We start from the raw sequence: 27,157 nt of genomic DNA, 5'->3' as shown, positions 1-27,157 counted from the left end.
GCACCAGCAGTGTTTTAATTTTTGGACCTTGGGGTGAGTAGAGCCTTGCACCAGCAGTGTTTTACTTTTTGGCCCTTGGAGTGAGTTGAGCCTTGCACCAGCAGTGTTTTAATTTTTTGCCCTTGGGGTGAGTAGAGCCTTGCACCAGCAGTGTTTTAATTTTTGGCCCTTATGGTGAGTTGAGCCTTGCACCAGCAGTGTTTTTGTCCCTTGAGGTGAGTTGAGCCTTGCACCATCAGTGTTTTAATTTTTAGCCCTTGGAGTGAGTAGAGCCTTGCACCAGCAGTGTTTTTGGCCCTTATGGTGAATTGAGCCTTGTAGCAGCAGAGTGTTAGGCCCTTTTAGTGACGCCTAAAAATTGATTTGCAGGCCCTTGGGGAGGAGCCCTAAAAAATTAATGAGGCAACCTCAGTGAGATTTTTTAAGTGTTACATTAGGGTGAAGGGGCTGGGGTTGGAGGAGGAAGAGAAGGATAATGAGTGAATTGGGTGCTGGCAGCCCCTCTCCAATACCTGGACTGTGGACTGGATTCCCAGCTCGATTTCCACGTCCACGTCCTCGCCCCCTTCTGCTACTGACAAGGGGCACTGCAGGCAGCCCCTCTCCAGTACCTGGACTGTGGACTGGATTCCCAGCTCGATTTCCACGTCCACGTCCTCGCCCCCTTCTGCTACTGACAAGGGGCACTGCTTGCAGCCCCTCTCCAGTACCTGGACTGTGGACTGGATTCCCAGCTCGATTTCCACGTCCACTTCCTCGCCCCCTTCTGCTACTGACAAGGGGCACTGCTGGCAGCCCCTCTCCAGTACTTGGACTGTGGACTGGATACCCAGCTGGATATCCACGTCCACTTCCTCACCCACATCCCCTGCTGCTACCCTGCTGCATGATTGGCAGGTTCACTGTATGTGTACAGTGTTCCTGCAGTGTAGCCCTGAAAAGAGCTGTTTTATAAGAATTTTTTCCTGCCTAGACAAGGCTAAAATAAGTGTATCACCCTGAGACCAAGCTCTCTCTATCTCTCCAAAACTAAAATGAGACGAACATGGCCGACACTATTCTGATGAAACAGAGGTCACCTGATTTCTGTAGCCAATGGCTTTTTCAGATTTTTTTTCAATGCCTACGTTGTCGTAGTTCCTGTCCCACCTCCCCTGCAGTTATTGGTGCAAAAAAAGCGCCCAGGAAGGTGGGAGGGGATACAAATTTTTACTGTGTTTGCCGTGTGGTATTCGATTGGAATCGATTACCTCGAACAGCCTGATATTCGATCGAATACCAACGCTGTTCGCTCATCTCTAGTATTGACACCCTTTTTTACCCATTTCACGCATAACACTGACAATAACAATGCAAACAGGACAAAGACATACTGAGGAAAATGGTGTGGAATTTTAGTGTTGAAAAAAAAAGTCTTCTACTAGGGAAAAAAACCCCAATGCAAACAAGTTCTGTAAACGAAGATAGTGGAGGTGCAGCACACAATCCGAAAACAAAAACTCCTTTTATTGAAGTATCAGCTGTGGACATACAGACAGGCCATTTTGCGCTTCCGATAAGATAATCCTTTAATAGTCCTCCCATGGGGAGGGCAGCATAGACAATACAACAATAATATAAAATACAAAATACAAGTACAAAAAGCTCCACAGTAGAGGCATTCAAGTGACAGTAGGTACACATAAAAAGATAAAGGTAAAGAAGATAATAGGAGGGATTTCACAGCTTAAGGATCTTTCAGTTCTCTGTATGGAGTGATCTCCGCTTAGCTCAGTGTTGGTTGTACAGCCTAACCACAGCGGGGAAGAAAGACCTTCGATAACGCTCCATCTCACACTTAAGATGAAGCAGTCGGTCACTGACAGTACTGCCCTGTGCTGTCATGGTCTCATTCATGGGATGGGAGTTATTTGCCAACATGGAGCTCACCACGGACAGTATCCTTCTGTCACCCACAACCTGTACTGGGTCCACTTCAACCCCTCACCTCTACAGGGTTGACAAAGATAAGTTCTGTAAACCTCCACTTACCAGAAACCTATTAAGGAAAACACTGCACAGATTGTTCCCAAATTTTACTCTGTCTTATTTGCCATTAGATCTATTGGCATTGTTTTCAGATGCTTTTATTTTGTCTACTATGAGGGCTCATGCAGGCAGCAGAACCTGCGCAACAGCTGACAGAGTAACTGTGGTTGTGCTCAGTGGCGTAACTAGGAATGGCAGGGCCCCGTGTCGAACTTTTGACATGGGGCCCCCCCTGGCCGACGCCAAAGATCTCAACCAACTGACCACTACCCCGCCCGCATTTCTTCGCACACTATAATGCCCCATAGTGGCCCCTGCACACAGTATTATGCCCCATAGAGGCCCCTGTACACAGTATTATGTCCAATAATGTCCCCTGCACACAGTATTATGCCCCATAGTGGCCCCTGCACACAGTATTATTCCCCATAGTGGCCCTTACACACAGTATTATGTCCCATTGTGGACACCCATAAATAATTACTATACTGTGGGGTCTTTTCAGATTATTATAATAATTATAATAATTGGAGACCCAGGGGGGAAAAAAAAATAAAAAAACACTGTTACTTATCTATCTCCCGGCTCCGCTGCATTTTCCGCCTGTCGGCCATATTCAATGACGGCCGGGACGTCATGTGACCGGGGGACCTGCGTCGCGATGCATAAGGACGCAGGCCCAGTGATGTGATATCACGCAAGTAGGCCCCAAGTATGCCCGGAGCGTGGAGAGGTAAGACCCCCGAGTACAATAGTGCTTGTGGGGCCCGAGGCGTCACTTACTGATCCCAGCCCCTGCCAGGATCGGTAAGTAAGGCCTGTTACCGGCTGGAGTAACTCCAGCCGTTAACGGCCTATTAAAAAAACAAAAAAACAAACAGCAGTAGCGGCTGTCGCCGGGCCCCTAATGTTACAGGCCCTGCGGCAGCTGCTACTGCTGCTACCCTGGTAGTTACGCCACTAGTTGTGCTCTAAGGAGCTGTAGGCATTGCATTATAGGGACTCTGTATGGCACCGTACTATGGAGGGGTTCTCCGCCACAAGCAGTCAGTGAGAATAAGCTCCATATGTCTCTATATGAAATTGAATGCACGCCGAAGAACCATATGGGACCACATATTTATAACTGATGGATTACTGTGACCAAAAAATTTGAACTTGTACAGAGTTGTCAGCTTGCATATGTAAGCAATACCAAAAACTGTGCTGTCTAGCTAGGCCATCAATGTTAGAAACCAGATAGCCCCTTTAATGTTAGCATGCCTCCGCAATAACCACGGGATGTAGACTACAAACTTAGGATACTTGCCCTCGACCATGTACATATAGTAGGTGGATATAGTAAGAATTCCAGCGGCACCAGAATCAGTGGAGTCTATTGAAGGATGGAAAGAGCTAGAATTGGAGGTGGTAAGATCCGCTCTAGAGAGGCTTTGTACCATTATCTGCATACAATTGTGCTCAGTGCATTGTAATGACTTATTCACACCTAGATGAAAGTTGGGTGTGAGAAGGAGGTGTTTTTGAGCACCCATCACACAGGTTTCAATACCCATGAATGTTTATTCACAAGTCCGTTTTTTGATGGACCACTTTTAACCAGATGTTATCTATGGATGGCACATGGATAACATCTGTGTGCCAACCTTGCCTAGACAGTCTAATAATAGTTTTTATGCCATACTTTCTTTTGTACTATACATTTAGCTGTGTATACAAATATTTCACAGCACTGAAATACAATAAAAGTCTGAAAAATGTGGAATCTGCCCAGAAGAACAGAAAAAATAATGAAATTATTATGTACCATTTGGAATGTGATGTTTTAATGGGAGGTTTAACAGAAAATTTGGAAAGACTTGGAAATATGATGTGATTGCCTCTCATTAAATCACTATTACAGTGTTGGCCAAAAGTATTGGCACCCCTGCAATTCTGTCAGATAATACTCAGTTTCTTCCAGAAAATGATTGCAATCACAAATTCGTTGGTATTATTATCTTCATTTAATTTGTCTTCAATGGAAAACCACAAAAAGAATTGTCAAAAAGCCAAATAAGACGCACTGGACTATAAGACGCACCTAGGTTTTAGAGGAGGAAAATAGGGAAAAAAATTTTTGAAGCAAAAACTGGTAAAATATTTAATATATGGGAGTTGTAGTTTTGCAACAGCTGCAAGGCCACATTGACAGGTGACCCTGCAGCTGTACGGGGACGCATAGAGTGTTTTTTTTTTGTGGGGCCAGATGTACTTTTTAGTTATACCATTTTGGGGAATATCTATTTCTTAGATCACCTTGTATTGAAAAAAAACAAAAACAGGAGGTGATTTAGAACTTTTATTTATTTCATATTTTTATTATATATTTTTAAAGCTTTTTTTTTTTTTTTTTTTTACTATTTTATTCCCCCCGGGGGCTTGAGCCTGCGGTCACTTGATTGCAAGTCCCATAGACGGCAATACAAGTGTATTGCCGTCTATGGGACATTCTGTCTATTAGTATTACGGCTGGTCATAGACCCAGCCGCAATACTAATATAGCAGTGACAGGCCTGGGAGCCTCATTAGGCTCATGGCTATCACCCGAACAGGTCGGCTCCTGCGATATCGCCGCGCAGGAGCCGGCCTGCAACTTCACAGGTACGGGGCCGGTGGGGACCGGCCCCGGGGGAGAAGGGGCCACGGATACTGACCCGGCATCCGCTGTACTAGAGAGGCGGATGCCGGCAAGGGATAGACGCTGGCACAGGTGCCGGGGCCTGAGACATTGCTCCTCTGCCCTGCCTGAAGCCTGGCTTCATGCAGGGCAGAGGAGCGCAGCGATGTCTCAGGCCCCGGCGTCTATCACTTGCCGGCTTCCGCCTCTCTATTACAGCGGATGCCAGGCGCCACATTCAGACTATAAGACGCACCCTTCTTTTCCCCCCAAATTTTGCGTGCGTCTTATAGTCCGAAAAATACGGTAATTCCACAGCAAACATAAAAAGGGGGTGGACAAAAGTATTGGCACTGTTTGAAAAATCATGTGATGCTTCTCTAATTTGTGTAATTAACAGCACCTGTTACTTACCTGAGCCACCTAACAGGTGATGGCAATAACTAAATCACACTTGCAGCCAGTTGAAATGGATTAAAGTTGACTCAACCTCTGTCCTGTGTCCTTGTGTGTACCACATTGAGCATGGAGAAAAGAAAGAAGACCAAAGAACTGTCTGAGGACTTGAGAAATAAAATTGTGAGGAAGCATGAGCAATCTCAAGGCAACAAGTCCATCTCCAAAGACCTGAATGTTCCTGTGTCTACCATGCGCAGTGTCATCAAGAAGTTTAAAGCTCATGGCACTGTGGCTAACCTCCCTAGATGTGGACGGAAAAGAAAAATTGACAAGAGATTTCAACGCAAGATTGTGCGGATGGTGGATAAAGAACCTCGACTAACATCCAAACAAGTTCAAGCTGCCCTGCAGTCCAAGGGTACAACAGTGTCAACCCGTACTATCCGTTGACATCTGAATGAAAAGGGACTGTATGGTAGGATACCTAGGAAGACCCCACTTCTCACCCAGAGATATAAAAAAGCCAGGCTGGAGTTTGCCAAAACTTACCTGAGAAAGCCAAAAACGTTTTGAAAGAATGTTCTCTGGTCAGATGAGACAAACGTAGAGCTTTTTGGGAAAAGGCATCAACATAGAGTTTACAGGAGAAAAAAAAAGAGTCCTTCAAAGAAAAGAACACGGTCCCTACAGTCAAACATGGCGGAGGTCCCTGATGTTTTGGGATTGCTTTGCTGCCTCTGGCACTGGACTGCTTGACCGTGTGCATGGCATTATGAAGTCTGAAGACTACGAACACATTTTGCAGCATAATGTAGGGCCTAGTGTGAGAAAACTGGGACTCCCTCAGAGATCATGCGTCTTCCAGCAGGACAATGACCCAAAACACACTTCAAAAAGCACTAGAAAATGGTTTGAGAGAAAGCACTGGAGACTTCTCAAGTGGCCAGCAATGAGTCCAGACCTGAATCCCATAGAATACCTGTGGAGAGATCTTCAAATCTTAGGGACCTGGAGCAGTTTGCCAAAGAAGAATGGTCTAAAATTCCAGCAGAGCATTGTAAGAAACTCATTGATGGTTACCGGAAGTGGTTGTGCGCAGTTATTTTGTCTAAAGGTTGTGCTACCAAGTATTAGGCTGAGGGTGCCAATACTTTTGTTCGGCCCATTTTTGGAGTTTTGTGTAAAATGATCAATGATTTGATTTTTTTTTTATTCTCTTTTGTCTTTTTTCATTGCAAGCAAATTAAATGAAGATAATAATACCAAAGAGTTTGTGCTTGCAATCATTTTCTGGAAGAAACTGAGTATTATCTGACAGAATTGCAGGGGTGCCAATACTTTTGGCCAACACTGTAAGTAACACTGTTTATTATGTTCCCTCACCTCCCCTGGGACTCCGATTATTATACTCGGGGGTCTGAAAACACCCCCGAGTATAATAAGAGTAGAATTGGGATCGCGGCTGGGTCCGGGTCTATTCACTGCTGGCCACCGCGGCCTATAGTACAAGGGGAAGCGGGGGCGGCAGTGAGCAGATCCGGGGAGGTTGGTAAATAGGCCGCTACCTGCTGGAGATACTCCAGCAATTAGCGGCCTATTATAAAACAAAAACTTTTTTATTATACTTACCGATGTCGCTGCTGCTCCCGCTGCCTCCGTGATCCTCTTCCCTTGGCAGTCAGACGCCTACGTATTAGCATAGGCGGCGTGATGACGCCGCCTACGCTGATATGTAGACGTCTGAAACAGCACAAGGAGAGCGGCAGCTCTACTGCGCTGGTTCAAAGAAAAGAAAGTAAAAAAAAAAAAAAATCGCCCGGGCTGCCGCCCCCCTCCCGTGTGCCGCTCGAGGCGGGCACCTCACCTCGCCTCACTGCGGCGCTGCTTATTTTGCAGCATTTTTTCCACACATACCTAAAAGTTTTGCGCAGTGTATACTATTGATATATTTAGCATTGTAATCCTCAGTCCTACTAAGCATACGGGCTGCAATATAGGTAATTGTACATCTAAGTTGGATATTTACAAGCCAATATGTGTGCAGGCATTCATTAGTATAGCCTGTAAAATACTTGCTCTTCTTACTAATCCCTCAGGCAGACTTCCCCCAGTTCCCAGTCCCCTTCTCATTCCTGTAAAATACCCCATATTCTCAGACTTCTCAGTGCCAATTGTGCTTTAATAGAGGTGCCACAACCAAAAGATCACAAAGGAGGGTGCTAGGTATTATAACTGTGTATTGTACATATAATGTGGATTTTTTTTTTTAGTGAACTGGAGGGTTGATTTAACACTAGGCTAAATGTGTAGCTTTTTACATTTTAGACAATCGTGGAGCTCCAAATAATGAAAAAAAAAATTCCCTAAATCCTTACAATAAATAAGTCGGTGTGTATTAGATTTTAAGAAATTTCTCACAGACATGTAGACCTTGGCTTCCAAAATTCCAAATCTTGAAATATGTTCCTGATCTTCAAAGTCACACTTCTCATCCACTTTGGCAAAGAATCAAGTGACAATATTATACATTATATTAGCTGTGTTAGGTTCCTTGAAGGAAGGCCTCCAAACATTATGGGGTTTTAAGATAAGTGGAAGCTAGTCCCAGGGCTGTTAGTGCAGTGTTAGTAAAGTTGTCTAGTGTGAAGTATCCAGCCTCAGTTTCTAGCGATTCGCCACATCCACTCATATGCACCTGCCCCGCAGAACATCCTGGCGGAGAGCATTCCCGTCCTCACGGTGGAGCCTGCCTATAACCCCACCCCCATATGACCAAACCCTCACCCCTGAAAGCCCATGGAAAAATGGTCTTGCTTGAAGCCGGTCCCTGGTGCAGAAAAGGTTGTGGACCACTGCTCTACTGTATATCTATCCAAGTAAACCAACCTTGATATAGTATATTAGGTTTGGGAATAAAATATTTGCTTTCAGAACAATACAGAGTGATGGGTATAGCCAGGTCATAAAGCCCCACCCCATATGGTGAGTAGATCTGGGCCAGAATGTAGTTCACACTAGCAAATATTAGCTCTAAGTTTTATTTGTTATTTAAACCATATTGATCCCAAACCATGGAATCTGTTCATACCTGAATGGGTTAATATCTTAAAAATTTGGATTTTTTTGGTTGTATCAATCATTTAGGTCAAGCCTCATAAACATGTCAACAGTTCAGTTTGATGGTCCTGCACCTGCAATGGCCCAACATAAATTACCACTCAGCACCGTTACTGCCAAACAGGAGCTTTCAGGACCTCACAAGTTTGATCTTTTCATGTGTCTTTAGCTGAGTATAATAGAAACCTGATGTCTTCTCACTAATGTGCTGTACTTATATCAAATCAGTATGGTGGGCCGAGATTTCGTCATGATGACAGATTACAGAGTCGCTATGTTCTTACGCCAATGATTTTACAAGCATCTTCTCAAAAGTTAAAAAGTGCATAAAACATTTAAAATTACAAACTTGTGGATATTAGGTTACACCTTAAAGTGTAATACTAAGCAAGAAAAATATACATAAAGATCTGTTCACACTACAATGGAGCCATGACAGTTATCACGGATCTGTTTTTAAATGAATACTAGCGAATGTTGAGAGACCTCATTGACTTATTCTTTTGGGGTTGTTAGATGGTGGAAGCTCCCCCTTTCATCAGCTGTGCCGTAAAGAGGACCTTTCACCACCTCCACCACCTCCAACAGGTGCCGCTCTACTGATTCTGGTGCAACTGGATTTTTTCCTGTAGTCCTCACCATTCCTGAGCAATCATTGTTGTTGGTTTCAGCACAATTATACTTTCTATTGCCATGTGGGCGGTCCTAAATTGGAGCACAAAGACAGGGACAATACAGAACATAACTGTGCTGAGACTAACAGCAATGATTGCTCAGGAACAGTGGGGGCTAGAGAAAAATTCCAATGGTGCCAGAATCAGTGGAGTGGAGTCTATTGAGGGATGCAAAGAGATAGAATTGGTAGAGGTGTGAATGTGTTGAAAAGTCCTGTTAAATTGAGTGTTTGTGACTTGTGAGCAATAGACCCAACTCAAGATAGGCTTTGTACTGTTATTTGCATTCAATTTTGCTTGACACATTGTAATGACTTATTCACACATCAGGGAAAAATGGGTGTGAAAAAGGTGTCACAAGGACCTTTCAGTAACACCCATGATTGTCTATTCACATGTCTGTTTTTGATGGACCATTTTTACAGCTATCAAATAAAATTATATTCTAACAATACCATAAACTTCTCTTATGCTGGTGTTATACTCCATTGAGACTCAAAAATTCTTCTTCACCCTTTTGTTGGAGAGGTTGTGGCCAAATTGTCTCACTTTTCCATATCTTTCGGAGCTGCACACATATTGCTTCATTCTGGCACTCCACCCTCAATGTACTCAGCAGTTACATATGCTACTGGCTTCCCGTTTGCCTCATTTTTGTTCTCCATGTTGCTCGGTTATTAGTTGCTCACCATTGTAAATCATCTTGTATCCCATTCCTTGAGGAGCTTCTGTCTATCATCTCTACTAACTGCATGCAGGAACAAATGCTTGCTTTTCAGAAGGGTAAGCTCAAGGAATTCTACTCTCAGTGGTCCCCCTGCTTGACGCACCATCCTCTTTCTTATGTCCAACACAATGGCTTTGTCACTGTAGTCATGCCCTATTCAGCCACATATATACCTGTCGCTGACAAACACATTATTTCAGTCACTTGCTCCATATACTCTAGTACAGGGCCGCCGATAGGCCAGTACTACTGCTACTGGCGTCAGGGGCCTGGCCAAATTTAAAAATGGGGGGGCCTGGTTTTGGCCCGCCACCGTGTGCCGGCCCCCTGGCGCCCGCAGCAGTCATTGTATGTCCTGTTTCAACTCAGATCTGCGTCCAGAGGATGCAGATCTGAGTTGAACACATACGCGGCTGAAGCGAGGAGCAGCTCCTCGCTTCGCCGCTGCCGCCGGCTACCCGGCAGTGTAGACGCGATGTGATGACGTCACATCGCGTCTACAACTGTGCGCCAGTAAGAGAGAGAGGCGCGCAGAGAGCAGCGGGGGAACGAAGGAGAAGGTAAGTGTAATGTGGAACGTGAAACTGGGGGCAGATGAAGGAGAGGATGGCATGACACTGGGGGCAGAGATGGAGGGACATGAATCTGGGGGCAGAGATAGAGAGGACGGCATGACACTGGGGGCAAAGATGGAGGGACATGAATCTGGGGGCAGAGATGTGGAGACATGAATCTGGGGGCAGAGATGGAGGGGACATGAATCTGGGGGCAGAGATGGAGGGGACATGAATCTGGGGGCAGAGATGGAGGGGACATGAATCTGGGGGCAGAGATGGAGAGGACGGCATGACACTGGGGGCAGAGATGGAAGGACATGAATCTGGGGGCAGAGATGTGGAGACATGAATCTGGGGGCAGAGATGGAGGGGACATGAATCTGGGGGCAGAGATGGAGGGGACATGAATCTGGGGGCAGAGATGGAGGGATCATGAATCTGGGGGCAGAGATGGAGGGGACATGAATCTGGGGGCAGAGATGGAGGGGACATGAATCTGGGGGCAGAGATGGAGGGGACATGAATTTGGGGGCAGAGATGGAGAGGACATGAATCTGGGGGCAGAGATGGAGGGACATGAATCTGGGGGCAGAGATGGAGGGGACATGAATCTGGGGGCAGAGATGGGGAGGACATGAATCTGGGGGCAGAGATGGAGGGGACATGAATCTGGGGGCAGAGATGGAGGGGACATGAATCTGGGGGCAGAGATGGAGAGGACATGAATCTGGGGGCAGAGATGGAGGGACATGAATCTGTGGGCAGAAATGGAGGGGACATGAATCTGGGGGCAGAGATGGGGGGACATGAATATGGGGGCAGAGATGGAGGGACATGAATCTGGGGGCAGAGATGTGGGGACATGAATATGGGGGTAGAGATGGAGGGACATGAATCTGGGGGTAGAGATGGAGAGGACATGAATCTGGGAGCAGATGAAGGGTGTATATGAAGCTGGGGAAGAGACGGAGGGGGGACATATAATTTACGGGTGACTGTAGGAGGATTATACAGTGTGCGGGCAAATGAAAAATTAATGAGTGGTCGGAGTCAACATAACAGTGGGTGGGGCTAAATTTCCCGTGGCGGGAGGGAGGTATGGGTACAGGGGGCAATGGAAAGATGTTAGAGGGTGGACGGGGGGGGGGATTGTTGGGGCATCGGGTGTGCGGCACTGCGGAGAGGGAACTGGGGCAATAATATATAATATATACGTTTTTAGCTGGAGAATAATAATGATGTAGGCTGCTATGCTACTAGCATAGCAGCCTGTTTGGGGGTGGGACTTTCACTTTAAAGGAGTGTTCACATTGCATTTTTGGCCTCCCTTGCCGGGATACGTTGGTAACCAGTCACAATCAGCTCCCCACTTATCCCTGCACAGAGAACTGCAGGCCCCCCTTTTTTTTAATGTCCAGTTCTTCTTGCAGGGATAAGTTGACAGCTGATTCTGACTGGTTACCAACGTATCCCGGCAAGGGAGGCCAAAAACGCAATGTGAATAAGCCCTGAGGATTTATTAAGAGGGCTCTTATAGATGGTGTTGGCTCTCTATAGGCGCTGTCACATGTAGCAGATTTTACCTGCAAATAGAATCTGATTAAGCCTTGTACTGCTGCTAAATAAAGGGGGATGTAATACATAATTGGTATGACGCAAAATAAGGTAGTTTTAAAATGGTGTGGGGGGGGGCAGACACTTAGGCCCAAAATTCCTGATGGCGGCCCTGCTCTAGTAGGTTGGTCCCCCCTTTTATTGTTTCCCCCTTTACCTTTTTCTTGTGTTGTTTTCTGTTATTATTATGTGGTTATATTATTGCTTCCATGTCATTGCGACGAAACGCTTATGAATGTACCAATTTATATGGTACATACAAATGGTACTATCATACGACTTGTGGCCCCCTTACTGTTCTATTGTGTGTTTTATCACACTCTTCTGTATGTTTTCTTGGATAAAACTTTACTAAGGATTTATTAAAAAAAAAAAAAAGGAAAATAATAATAACAGGCTCTACTTTTGTCTGTTTTGACTGTCATAAAGATAGCCATGTGAATAGACCTGTAGACATTATTGGGTTTATAACGATGCAATTTCTGCTTTTAATCAGCCATGGAATCTGTGGCAAGATCGAACTGGAGGTTTCTTTTTTAAGGGTCCTGAAATAACAGAAGTGACCATCATTGCCTCCTAAATGAAAACAATGAGAAATAGGAAAGAAGTATCGGCATCACTCCACTTACCATGGGCATCTGTACTGTTATCTACCTATGCCGCATGTACTAAACACTTATGTACTGTTGTCTACCTGTATATGTACTATGCAATTATTTAGCAGTGTTACATGTTCTTGTACTGTTATCTATGGGAGGCAGAGATTGCAGCAGGATGGTGAAAACATAAGTGCACTGCTCGATCCTGCTAGGGTCCATGTTCCAAGATTCCCCATTCATCTTGGCACGACAGAATGCCTACGCTCTTTAATGTCATTCTGCCTCAGGCAGCTGGGGTTGAAAAATCAAGAGGAATGCAAGGCAGATCCATTATGGCTTTGTGTCCAAACAGTGACCGGTACATCAATGATCCTGTCTTTAAGGCATCAGATCCATCCATGACCACCAACTTGTATATCTACTCCAACTCCTTGTGTTTCTGGAACTGTTCTCTATCAATTTAGGCATGTAGTCTTAAATCTTACTTGTGGTCAGGTTGGCTTGAGAATTATGGAAACAGCAGTAGTTCAGTCTTAATAGGTTAGTTTTAATAATAAAATGAGGTGAATGATCCAAAGAGAAATCTAAATCACATCAATATATCACCGTATATTTGTAAACCCAGCATGTGCTAAATGTTACTAAACTGTGCCTAGATATCAAGGCCCCAATATTGTGGTCATTAAGAGATTAAGAACACCTAAACAAACATGTAGACCCTTGGACGTACTACATAATGGACAGACCATTTGGGACATACTATGAGAAGATCCAGCCACTGCAAAAGAAAATTATGCTTGAAGGAAAATAAGACAAAAGACAGTCGGAACATTTGTTGTTGACATTTAAACCTTGAATGTTACTAAGCCTGAAGACCATAAACAGTGGATGGTTGGTGAGACACACTCATATGGTTATCAAAAGTTGAGAAAGACTTGAAGGCCACAGTAGGGTTACCAAGGTATCTACATATGAGTCAACATAAATATAACCTATTGGATGAAAAGTCTAAACTACACAGGTGTGGAAAAAAATGCTACAAAGTAAGAATTCTTTCAGAAATGGAAGTGTTAATAGTTTATTTTTGTCAATTAATAAAAGGCCAAGTGAATAAATCAAACAGAAATCAAAATCACATCAATATTTGGTGTGATCGCCCTTTGGAGTAGGAGTCCTGGAAGTGATGATATGGCCCCCACAGAGTCCTGATCTCATCATCATCAAGTCTGTCTGGGATTACATGGGAATCTGTTTTCCAGGATGTAATTAGGAAAACAATGTCTCTGCTCGTTGCCTCTCAGCCCCCTTAAACATCATGCATGACCTTTTCAGAAAGCCTAATACCGTGATACGGGGTTATTACCAAACTAATATATCTATTCCAAAAGGAACATAATCTGTCCTAGGGGGCTGTCCTAAAGGCAGCAAGTGCATCCTTGAATACAGATTTGCATATTCCCCAGAATCCCCTAGTGAAGCGAAAATGGCTTGTAAGTTTCCATACACCTGTAAAGGTGGCCTGAATAGGCACTTTCCTTAAGGAGTTCTCTTAGTCCCTGACCCTGGTCTATAGTCTCTCACTTAGCCAAACTAATTTTCCTACGCTGTGCTGATGAGATCCAACCAGATCAAAACAGTGCTGTCCACAGCTGCGAGTCTGTTCCTTTTGGAATAGATATGTTAGTTTGGCAATAATCCTGCATCATGGTATTAAGCTTTCTGAAAAAGTCATGCCTGATGTTTAAGGGGGCTGTCATAGAGGCAACGAGCAGAGGTATTGTTTCCTAATTACATCCTGGAAAACAGATTTGCATATTCCCCAGAATCCCCCAGTGGAGTGAAAATGGATTGTAAGTCTCAATACGTCTGCAAAGGTGGCCTGAATACACACTTTCCTTAAGGAGTTCTCTTAGTCCCTGACCCTGGGATTACATGAAGAGACCAATCTATCCGAGCCAGTCTACATCCATAGAAGATCTGTGCTTAGTTCTCCAAGATGCTTGTAACAACCTCCCTGTCGAATTCCTTAAAAATTGTGAGCAAGTGTACTTAAAAGAATTGATGCTGTTTTAAAGGTGGTCACACCAAATATTGATGTGATTTAGATTTCTCTTTTGTTCATTCACTTTATTTTATCAATGGTCTCAATCAGACTCGCATCATTCAGCAACATATCCTCTGTCTATTGGATAGAGGATATTTTTTTGTGGCACAAGCCCTTTAAAATAACTCCAATCCTAGAACTATAATTCATGAAGGTTGATGCAAGTATTGTTCACTACTCCTCCTCCTTCTTTTGGATCTTCTTTGGTTTTCCTCCAATCAAGGCAACAGATTGTCATCATTGAGATGATTAGAAAAAAATCTTTAAAAAAAAAATTAATTATTTGTATTTAAAAACATTTCATTTTTAAATGTCTAAAAATTTAAATTTGGTTTTGTTCATGGGAAAACCCCTTTAATTGAACACACCATATATACAGTATACTGAGCAGGGGCATAACTACTTGGGTAGCAGCGGTAGCAGCTGCCACAGGGCCTGGGACATTAGGGGCCTGGTGACAGCCACTACTGCTGCATTTTTTTTTTTTTTAATAGGCTGTTACCGACTGGAGTTACTCCAGTCGGTAATGGACCCTATTTACTTACCAGGGATGGGATTAGTAAGTGACGCCGTGGGCCCCACAAACACTATTATTATTCTCGGAGGTCTGTTCATACCCCCAAGTATAATGATCAGAGGTCCAAGAGAGGTAAGGGAAGATATAAAAACACTGTTACTTACCTCTCCGGGCTCCAGACAGACTTTGGGTCTACTTGTGTGACGTCCCTGACGTCACATGACCGGGGCCTGTGTCATTGAAGTTGGCCGACACCACTGAGGAGTGCAAGGAGAGTTAAGTAACAGTGTTTTTTTATGTTGGTATCCCCCCTCGGTCTCCGATTATTATACTCTGGGGTCTGAAAAGACCCCAGAGTATAATGATTGTTCATTGGTGTCCACAGTGAGGCATAATACTGTGTGCAGGTGCCACTTTGGGGCATATTAGTGTGTGCAGGGGCTACTATGGGGCATAATACTGTCAGCTGGGGCCACTATGGGGCATAATACTGTGAGCTGGGGCCACTATGGGGCATAAAACTGAGTGCAGGGTTCACTATGGGGCATAATAGTGCACACAGGAATGCGCGGGCAGGAGGGTGTTCGGTGGGTTAGTCAGGGTCTTCGGCGTCAGTCGGGGGTGGAGCCACTGATACTGAGCATTCTAGACAAGCATCATAACCATAGATACTCTTCAGATAACATTCTGTAGATATGACTCTTCTGGTCCAGCGATTTTAAGATGTATGGACCATTTTAAAAACTATACACTACTATGCTTAAAAACAAATTAAAAAATTATAAAAATAATTCTGATGTATGAAATGTATATAAAGAAAAACTGTTTCTATCACAAACTGGTTGTCACTGTGATGGACTAGAAGGGTCCTGAGGGCATTTTAAGGACTTTCTGAATCTCTCACTCCAATATAACTAAGAAAATGACTAATGCCGCCTGAATTCCAATGACTAAAAGCTGACTAAGACTTTATAAATGAGCGGATCTTAGGACCGCAGACTAAAACCTGACAAAAGGTTGTAAGCACTTTAGCAAATCTTTGTCACGGAATCTATTGCCTTGAGGAATGTTGATGTAAGGTGACAACTTAGGTGACATCATGATGTATGAGATTCTCTAGAGAGGGAAAAGTGCCAGTACACTCTCTAGTCATCCAAACTGACTTCTGTCATTCTTAGAAAGTCTGCTGTTGCAGCATCAAGTAAGCAAAATGTATTCTGCTCCATGTCATTGCCTTCATATTCCTATAAGCAGAGGCTCCCGGCAACAAATCTGTACAAATTGCCTGCACAATTTCCTATTTAAATGTCCTATTTTAGGATACAGTTTGTCTGTAGATAGCGATTGTCACCAGTGATATCTGACATACAGGACACCAGGCTATACTTCTGTATCTCATCCATTATACCCACCTGTGGTCTAAACAGAAGAGAATGGAGAATCGTCAATAATTCCATAAAGTCACACAAATTTCACAAAATCATAAAGAGGTCTTATTTATAATTTTTTTCTTTGTATGCCTGGTCTAACATATTGTTAGTTATTGGTGCTGAAAATCTCAAACATACTTTATGGCAAGCTTATTAAAACTAAAGAGAACCCATCCTGACGTGTTTGTTTTTGGAATAGTTTTTTATGTTTACTTGTATAGCGCCATCATATTCCACAGCGCTTTACAGATATTGACAGTCACTCTCCCATATAGGGCTCACAATCTACAGTCCCTATCAGTAGGTTTTTGGAATGTGGGAGGAAACTGGAGTAGCCGGAGGAAATCCACACAAACACGGGGAGTACATACACACACCTTGCAGATGTTGTCCTTGGCAGGATTTGACCCCAAGGCTGCACTGCTAACCACTTAGTCACCATGCTACCTATGGCTATAACTACTTGGTGTCCCCATGAAGCTCATTCCCTCGATCATAGGGTATCCTACTTGGTAGTAATGTACCGTCACTCGGTTAATTCTTAGGTGCACAGAAAAAGGCTTCTCGAAGTTCTATCTAGAACTCTATCTTTCCTGGACGTTTTCTACAACTTGGCTTCCATTCTACTTTCCTCCATTACACCATATCCGATGTACTGATGAAGGTCCAAGGGACTGAAACATTTATGTTATTTCGGATGTAATAAAATTCTACACTATTTGGAAGTCTAAAATTGAGTGCCGGAAATTTCTTGTATAAGGTATCCTACTGTTAGCACCCCAGGTACATGCTCTATCTTTGTCCATTTTGAAGGCCAAAAAGACCCAATAGAGATCAATGGATCCATTTTTAAAGGATGTAAAACAGATTGCCGTCCACTAAAAACAGATCAGTGGATTGGATCAAAAAGGCAGACCAATAAAATTCCTCCTTTTTGTCCTGTTCTTAACCATTTTTTTCACTGACAGCTAAAAACTGAGGTAAATGGGATGACTCAGCCATCAAAAATAGGAAATCGGAACGGACCAGATGCACAACGGGCGTCAAAAGCAGACATTACAGGCTATCAAAAACCGTCACAATCATGTCGATAAGGCCTTAACATTGACATCACACAGAACTATTGTTTTCTCGGATGTGTTTAGTACACAGTTTATCAATTTTTTACATCTATGAAAAAAGGATCAAACACATTTATAAGAATAAATTGTTATAATTTGTGTTCTTTTAGGACCTTGAAAAATGGACAGCATACAGATGGTCCCATAGACTTCAGTCTAATGGGCGTAATTTCACTGAACCACAGACCAAAATAGGACATGTGCACTATCTGTAGTGAACCTGATGTAATGCCTAAGACTTTACCTCCTGACACGCCACCACATGGGCATTTGCAGTATTACATGCTGTCTGTTAAGATAAGCCCATGTAATGATGCTCAAGTGAAAAAGTTAACTAAAGTATCTGCTCTTAGCTCTGCTTAATTTAAAGGGGTTCTTCAATTTACTAAAAAACTGGCAAGTAAATATCATATGTAAGAAACTAAGTAATGTCTTACCAGTTTCCTTACCCACACTCCAACCTTGCAGTAATGATGTCATCTTCTTGGCTGTATTTCCCTGGATTCAGTCCATAGCTAAGCAGGGCTCAGGAGCACTAGAGATGTGTCTGATGAGACTCATATCTAGGTATAGGAGGTTTTTTGGTTTTTTTTTTTAAGGCTGAGGCCCCACATTGTGGAAACACAGCTTTTTTTTGTTGTTGCAGATTTTGCTGCGATTTTTTGAGCCAAAGCCGATCTGCTGGATTCAGTAGAAGGGAGAAGTATAGGAAGTTCTTATATATTTCCCATTACTTAAGTTTGATTTAAAAAAACGCAGCAAATACTGCAACAAAAAAAGCTGCTTTTCCTCAACGTGGAGCCTCAGTCTAAATGTGGACAGCTACAGAGCTACAGAGAGCTACAGAGATGTAGCTATAGAGCATGCAGCAGCAGTTGCTACCAGGTCATGGACCTTAAGAGGGGCCTAAAAGTCCACATAAAATATGCCACTATTCCAAAGGACACATGAGTACGTAGGGGTCCCACTAAATATTTTGCACTGGGGCCAAGTTAGGCCTCTGGTCCAATGAGTCTCATAAGAGGCCTGGTGCGTGCACAGCTCTTCATTGTAGCCAGGGAAGTAGTCCTGGGCTTCAACGCACGCATACCTGAGGTTCAATGCATGCGCACTGAAGCCAAACTGCACTACTCTAGGTAGGTATAAACGTTTTTTTATTCCGGCTGTGGACAGCATTACCATATTTCGGACACTAAACCACCTGTCCATGCAGACGTTACTCCGTGAACCCGGCTATCTCACTGTGCTTATAATGTAATAGGGACTGTTGTGGTGACAGACTCCATTTAACACCCTAATCGTAAAATACATTAACATTGCTGTAATATTTTGCATGATTAAGTGCAAAGTATTGCCACAAAATTGGATAAACTTTCAGAAACAATTACAGCATATATCTGGCCAGTAAATGTTCATTGTCTTACTATATCCATCATTAGAAGACCCCTCCCTTTAGTTGCGGGGGGGCTCTCAGTGGCCATAAGTAATCCAGTAGCTTATTGAAGTGGTGTTAAGACTTATTTTTTTATTTGGAGCAATATCAATAAAAATTCCCTGGTGTGAGTTATAAAGTGCTACCCATCTATGGCGGCCTATTCACTGGCAGGATCTTTGATGTGAGGGGCTTTGAATTAACAGAGCAATTAAGCGGATTTTGTTCAAAGCACAAACTCATTGGCCGGTGTTTTACACTGACGTGATAATGTTTACACAGATGTGCCTTCAGATCACAGCTATACTGTATGGCAGATCCCTCCACATGACAGAATCCTGTCATTTGCAAGGTAAATAGTGTAACATATACCTGTTACAGCTATTTCATTGACAACCCAATCTTTTCGAGGGGCAGTTTATCTGTTTACAGCTTTGTCGCTGGCTGGCCCAGCCCCAGCCTGGGAATTGCCGCTTTAATGGAGGTGGTTTATAGTTCAGGTGCAGTACTAGCATTGAAAGGATGGGAAGGTGTAACATTACCTGCTCTTAAACATCTGCCAATGAATTACTCCCAGCACTTCATACTGCACTGAAATGAAAGTCTATATGATCTCCCTGATCTAGCATTACACACAGTAGTTCTGGGTGGCTCGGTGGACAGATAGATAAGCCAGCTTGAAGGCAATAAACCGGAATGGCTTGCTGGAGCGTGTAGTTCAACATTTATCACCATACTGACATGGAGCGACTACAAAATTGGTATAAAAAAAACTCATTGACTGGCAGTGGTTAGATAAATGGAACTGACTGTAAAGAAGACCTTCACTAAGGTTAAGTTTCAATGGTCATATAGATCCAAAATGCGAATATTGTAAAGGTAGGTCAGAGCACCACAGAGACTTGCGGCAGGTGGAAAAAATGCCTTTTCTTTACTGGATCCAAGCAGGTACATGACAATTTGCATATCATGTGACATAGGAATACCTGCCTTTATCAGGGATGTAATCGTATATGCTTTGATCATCCTTTATGATATAGAGTATACATATAATATATATGTATACTTACATGACCAATAAATATACCAGCATTCATAATACATAATTAAACTTTATTATAATTTAAGACATCATCAATAAAATTATATACAAGACATGATAGACAATTGACAAAGTATAAAAATGTATCCAAGGAGGAAGATAGCATTGGTCCAAATATAATAAATCTAATAAAGAATATACAGCTGTCAGCCACATCGCACTCTGACGCCTTTCACTGTGCTTCTTCAGGGTGCCAAGAACATTTTCTATAGGGGGTGCAGTATTATAAATGGCATACAGTAGGCACAGACCTGACATTGATACATAGCAATACATAATAATATCAGATATCATAGCAGTGTGGAGCATATGTATCAATGTCCACCAAAACAGAGTAAAACACTGATGATAACCTGCACAAAACGAATAAAACTATTACTCATTTTACCTACGTCCAGTAAAGTTCTAACATTTCCTCCTCTTCTAGAAGTGATGTGATGTATGCAAGAACAATATGCAATTTCTTTACATTAGAAACATATGCTTGTGTACAGCGATGTATACCTGTCATAGTCACATCATACAATGCACCATATTCTATATGCATACTCACATTTGTATGTGCAACATTATTGATCCATTTCATTAACATGTATGGAATTTTATCTAGATTTATTAAACCCTTCTGCATCATATCATTGAGTGAAACCCTGCAATTCACATATACTTTTCTATATTGTTTATATTATGGGTAACATATATTTTCAATAGTCAATATAGTGTACATTGGTTATAATACCTGTTATCCTTTATACTGTTAACCATTCACTGTCACAGATCAGTACCTGACATAAGGAATTATATGAAATGTATGTGCATTGATCATTGAACTGTAGCCTGCACAGTGTGTAGGTGAATGGACAATATGTAGTTCATGCTGTACTGAGTTTCTGCAATGTGTTGTTGACTGTTCCCTATGTATGTATGTGTGTGTGTGTGTGTAGGTGAATGTATGTAGTATATGCCCTATTGAGGCAGGTATGCAATGTGGTGCTGGCTGTGTCCTATGTATATGTGTGTAGGTGTATGTATGTAGTGTATGGTGTATTGAGGCATGTGTGCTATGTATCCCTGGCTGTTTTCTATGTATAGGTGTGTAGGTGACTGTTTGTAGCATATAGGTGAATATATGTAGTGTATGTAGTGCTAAAGTATGTGTGCAATGTGTGCTGGCTATTCTCTATGTATAAGAGTGTAAGTGAATGTATGTAGTCTATGCTGTACTGAGCCAAGTGTACTATGTGGTGCTGGCTCTTCTCTAGAGCCTGTGTGTAAGTGAATGTATCTGGTGTGTAGGTGAATATACTGTATGCAGTGTATGGTGTATTGAGGCATGTGTGCTATGTTTCGATAGCTGTTTTGTATGTATATGTGTGTAGGTGAATGTTTGTAGCATATAGGTGAATATATGTAGTGCTAAAGTATGTGTGCAATGTGTTGCTGGCTGTTCTCTATGTATAGGTGTGTAAGTGAATGTATGTAGTCTATGTTGTACTGAGCCATGTGTACTATGTGTGGCTCTTCTCTTAGAGCCTGTGTGTAGGTGAATGTCTCTGGTGTGTAGGTGAATATACTGTATGTAGTGTATGGTGTATTGAGGCATGTGTGCTATGTTTTGCTGGCTCACCTCATTGTAAGTGTAGTCTGGGAAGGTCTAAGCCTTAGAACACGCCTCCACCTCTACCTTTGCTTGCACCTGTTTAGACTGTGCATAAGGAGGACCTCCTGTATCCAGATCACAGCTCTCTCCAGCAGCTTCTCTTCCAGGATCTCTGCTGAGGACCTCAGCCCCTGTGTCTCCTGTACTGACTACATCCCAGAGGTGTCTTATCATCTTCTTCTTCCTCCAAGCCCTAACATGTCCTTTGGGTTCAGCTTGGAAAATTTGCAGAGGGATGTGGATTATAGTGATCATGGCTGTGATTAACGTTACATGTGAATGGGCCTGCGTTGGGAAGGCGACACTTTGCACATTGTGAAGAGAGGTGTGAAGAAGAAGCCTTGACACTCAGCTTCATTACCATATGTCATCGGGGCCAATATACAAAGTGAGTGCACGGGGTCTGAAGCTCACTAGCCAGCATCTTCTGGAGAAGAGCACCAGGTGCAACTCAGCTTCTCCAGACTGTCACTGATCCAGGACTCACACATGGCTCCACTGTCCGAGGTGGGCAACTATCTGGCTGGGCTGGACACCCTGGGGCAAGTAGGGTCTCACTTCTTGCTGCCTCCCCCTGTCAGGGATGCCCCCTTGTTGTACAATGATCCCCTGGGACAACCTGAGCGCCTCTCCCGCAGCGCCCCATCAGATCTGGCGCATCTCCAGGGCATCCTGCGCCGCCGCCAGCTCTACTGCAGGACTGGCTTCCACCTCCAGATCCTTCCAGATGGCAATGTGCAGGGAACCAGGCAAGACCACAGCCGATTTGGTAGGTACCAGTCAGTGCCACTGCTCAGACTAGATGCAAATAAGAAGCCAATGCCATAATCTAATGCACACAGTATGTTATACCTACTGCACAGCTGTTTACATCTGTATACTACTTCACATTATTGCACATCTACCTGCATGCAGTGTAGAATACACTGTATAGTACACTTTACAGCTGCACACCTACCTGTATACAGTATAGAATACATAGAATACATTTCAATATTGCATACCTACTTGTTTACTGCACTTCATTATTGCACACCTACCTGTATGCAGTATAGAATACACTTCAATATTGCACACCTACTTGTATACCACAATACAAGATTTCACACCTATCTGTATGTAGTATAGACTAGACTTTCATTATTGCATTTCTACTTGTATACTACACTACAAGATTGCACACCTACCTGTATGCAGTGTAGAATACACTTTATTTTTTAGCACCTGCAGTGTACAAAACAACATATAACTGCACACCCACTTGTATACTACACTTCAGGATTGCACAGCCACCTGTATGCAGTGTAGAATACATTTTATTCTTACACACCTTCAGTGTACAAAACAACATATAACTGCACACTTACCAGTATACTACAGTTCAGGATTGCACACCCACCTGTATGTAGTGTATAATACACTTTAATATTACACACCCACCAGTATATTATACTTCAGAGCTTCACATCTACCTGTATGCAGTGTATAATAATATTTAAGATTGCACACTGACCTGTATACTACACTTCAGGATTGCACATCTGCCTCCAGATATTGTGAATTACACACCTTTATGCAATGCTAATAATACAGTATTGCATGTATATCTGTATGCTGTGTCTCCTATATGCTGCATGTATATCTGTATGCTGTGTCTCCTATATGCCAAGATTGCATGGTAATATTGCACACCTACCTGTGTTCGGTGTATATTATACTTTAGGATTGCACACCTGACTACATGTATACTACACTTCAGAACTGCATGCCATGAATGTATGGTATGACTGCACTCCCATCAGTAAGCAGACACTACTTTATACTGTGAAACATACAGTATGCAATATTATAACTAACATACAGTGCATAGCAATATGTAATTCTTAGTACAATGTTCATCCAGGTCCACCTTACACCCATGAACTGCAGACTACTGCATATAGATAATCATTCCTGGCTAGAGGCATTTCATCCTACAATTACACTACACATATAGCATCTACTAAATAATAATGTAAATGATATATAATATACACATGCTTCTTATGAATTATAATCCATATATTACTTTAATACAATCATGATTATAATGAAAAGTCAATATAAATATTAAATTATATTTAATACACTTACTCAAAAATCAACGTCTTGTTCTGCTACGACAGACACAATGGTTTGTATTGGTCGTATCATACAGAATATCTTTATGTCTATGGCCATTGTGCTTATCTGACAGGAAGAGTGAATAATGATCAGGGTATTTATTCAATGTTCTTTTTATCTGAACAAACTAACTATTGTTGATAGGCTCTTTCCCCCCCTTGTATTGATTTAGCTGCTGTATAACTGATTAAAATGTTTTCCGTCACTTTCCCATAGCCAAGACAATAAATATCAATTATTCTTAACTCTTTTGATGCCTGACATCAAATAGAAGCCGTTGTCGACGGAAGGGTTAATTAATCTTCCAGCCTATAAAAATCCTGAAGGTGAAGTTCATTTATAAAATAATGGTGGTGCCAGGTTGTCACTTTGGGCAGGTTCAGCTATGAGAAGCAAGAAAAGTGTTGTACGGTCTGTGAACAGGGATATTCGGCAGCTAATAACCAGGAGTAGTAGATAGAGATCAAACATGTGTTGTTCTTTTATATGGCTCTCCTTTATGCTGCCCCTATTCTCCTCTGAACCTCCTCAGATGTGGTCTCTCGCCTGGTTGACTCACCTGCTTATTGTTATTTTTTTTAAGACCTGCTTTGAAAAAGATAACATAAAAAAGACTAAATACCACCATCATCCTCCATTGGAAACTAGGCCACTCTCTAAGAACTTCTGGGACAAAAAAAGCAAAACAAGTCAAAATCACAGAAGATACACAACCATGATATACAGTACATATATCAGATAGCGTGTGCATAGATCTCTCCAGCCAGTAGATTTCCATCATCTATCTATCTATCTATCTATCTATCTATCTATCTATCTATCTATCTATCTATCTATTTATCTATCTATCTATTATCTATCGATCTATTATGTATCTTTCTATCTATCAATTATCTATCTATCTATCTATCTATCTATTTATTATCTATCTATTATATATCTTTCTATCTATCTATCTATCTATCTATCTATCTATCTATCTATGTTCTTTGTACTTCAGGGTTGCTAACTTGTGGTTGTTTTCCCAATTATTTATATACACTGTTGCTTACATTATATTGGACCAATTATATAATCGCATTATAACCTAACCCTCATTCATGTAAAGGGGCCTGACTACATAGTAACATTTTATTCAATATATTTACTAACATGATTTGCCATTAAGAAAATATATACACAACAGGACAGACTTTACACATACAATACACTTTCATAATGGATGCTGTACTCTGTAAATGTGTGACATTTCTAAAATATGATGCTAAAGCAGAAACACAGCAGAAAAAAAAATGCTATGTGTTTTCGCTGCTATTTTTCCTTCTTTTGTTTTTTTTAGTTTTTTTCTCTACATTCCTTTTGTAGCTGTTCTTGGATTTGGCTCAAAAAATGCAGCAGAATCTGCAGCAAATAAACAGCTTTTCCCCAACGTGGGATCTTAAGACTTCCATAGAAGACTAATGCTTAAGTGGGGAGATGCAATGCCAAGCACAGTGCTATACATTATGTAGGGGCTGTGCTTGGTATTTCAGCTCCATTCACTTGAATAGGACTGAGCTTCAAACAGATCACATGACAAATAAACAAGAAAAGTAAGTGGTCCTCACCTGAACAGCTGATCTTTGGGAGTCCCAAGTGTTGAACCCCACTGATCAGATATTGATAACCTATCCTAAGAGTAGGTCATCAGTATGTAAGTCCTGGAAATCTCCTTTCATAAAGCTTTTGTTTGTATGGACATCTTTATTGATAAAACCCTATAATCCACTATTTTACAGGCATTCTTGAGTTCATCAGTGTGGCCATTGGTCTGGTCAGCATAAGAGGGGTGGACAGTGGTCTGTACCTTGGAATGAATGATAAAGGAGAGCTCTTTGGATCGGTAAGTTTGATTTATTTAGTGTTTGGCATTTATGAATACAATATATACATTTCCTTATGTTATTTTTGCTGAGGTTTAATATTGTATTAACTTTCCATTTAGTATCAATCAATCATAAGTGAATTTCCATAGTACCCCCATTCATGGTGGAGTAGTACCATCACAAGGTGATATACTGTATTATATAGAGCACCTGTTACCAATCCTGATTCCTCATTCACTTTACAATTGTAGCATCATACTACATAAGGTCTGGTTCGCATCAGCATTTGGTATTCCATTCGGGGAGTCCGCTTGGGAACCCCCCCCCCCAAATGGAATACTGAACGCATTGACAATCAGTGAGCAATGAAAGCACACAGACTCCATAGACTATAATGGGATCTGTGTGTTTTCTGCGCTGTGTCCACACGACTTATGCGGAGAGAAAAGTACTTCATGAACTACTTTCCTCTCCGCATGTCCAGTGCAGACACTGCGCATAAAACACATGGACCCCAGTTTAGTCTATGGGGTCCGTGTGCTTTCATTGCTCACCGGTTGTCAATGTGTTCAGTATCCCGTTCAGGGGGGTCCTCAAGTGCCCCCCCCCCATTGGAATACCGAACACAGATGTGAACCAGACCTAAGTAACACAAATTGTGTGGCTGAAGCTATAATGATACTTGTGAAGCTAAAATGTGGAATGTGTATAAGACAAATTTATGAAACAACTTCAATATTTTCTGAAGGTATTTTTTTACTTTTGTCTTTTCTTAAAGGAAAAGTTGACTTCTGAATGCATTTTCAGAGAACAGTTTGAGGAAAATTGGTATAACACCTATTCATCAAACCTATACAAGCATGGGGACTCTGGGAGACGATACTTTGTAGCACTTAATAAAGACGGTACTCCGAGAGATGGTGCGAGGGCTAAGAGACATCAAAAATTTACACATTTTCTGCCCAGACCTGTGGATCCAGAAAAAGTGCCTGAACTATATAAGGAAGTAATGGGATATAGCTGAGGATTTAGACAAAGTCTGGTCGCTTGCTATACCAAAACAGCTTTTTCTTGAGGAAAAGTGAAGAGCGAGTTCTGTGACAGGACTACCGTCTCTCATGCCATCGGTGACTATGACCAAAGAATACTGATGACCACTTTGGAAGAGGTTAACGTAACCAGTGGATAAAGCAGAGAGTCAAGGTTCAAGTGCTGCTTGACTATGGATTTACATGGTAATGTGGAAAGAGAACTGGACCATCTGATTGGCATTGAAGACACCTCCTGAGTCAGAAGAATTTATCCCAGTGTAGGATGTGCCAACGTGCCCACTCACATCAGATTGTAGATGTCAACCAAGATGACCTTGCAGTTTATTACTTCCCTATT

The 27,157-nt window shown here is 42.2% G+C and overlaps 1 protein-coding gene across 1 annotated transcript; it reads left to right on the top strand.

The window, feature by feature from the left end:
- The first annotated feature begins 22,229 nt into the window (after positions 1–22,229).
- FGF20 (fibroblast growth factor 20) lies at positions 22,230–26,792 on the top strand. Its single transcript, XM_075265969.1, has 3 exons — positions 22,230–22,509; positions 25,682–25,785; positions 26,547–26,792. The coding sequence occupies exons 1-3, from the start codon at positions 22,230–22,232 to the stop codon at positions 26,790–26,792; spliced, it is 630 nt and encodes a 209-aa protein (XP_075122070.1).
- Positions 26,793–27,157: the final 365 nt, after the last annotated feature.

Source organism: Leptodactylus fuscus, chromosome 1, assembly GCF_031893055.1.
Source record: "Leptodactylus fuscus isolate aLepFus1 chromosome 1, aLepFus1.hap2, whole genome shotgun sequence".
In the NCBI taxonomy this organism is placed as follows: Eukaryota; Metazoa; Chordata; class Amphibia; order Anura; family Leptodactylidae; genus Leptodactylus; species Leptodactylus fuscus.
This window is presented reverse-complemented; position numbering and strand designations above follow the sequence as displayed.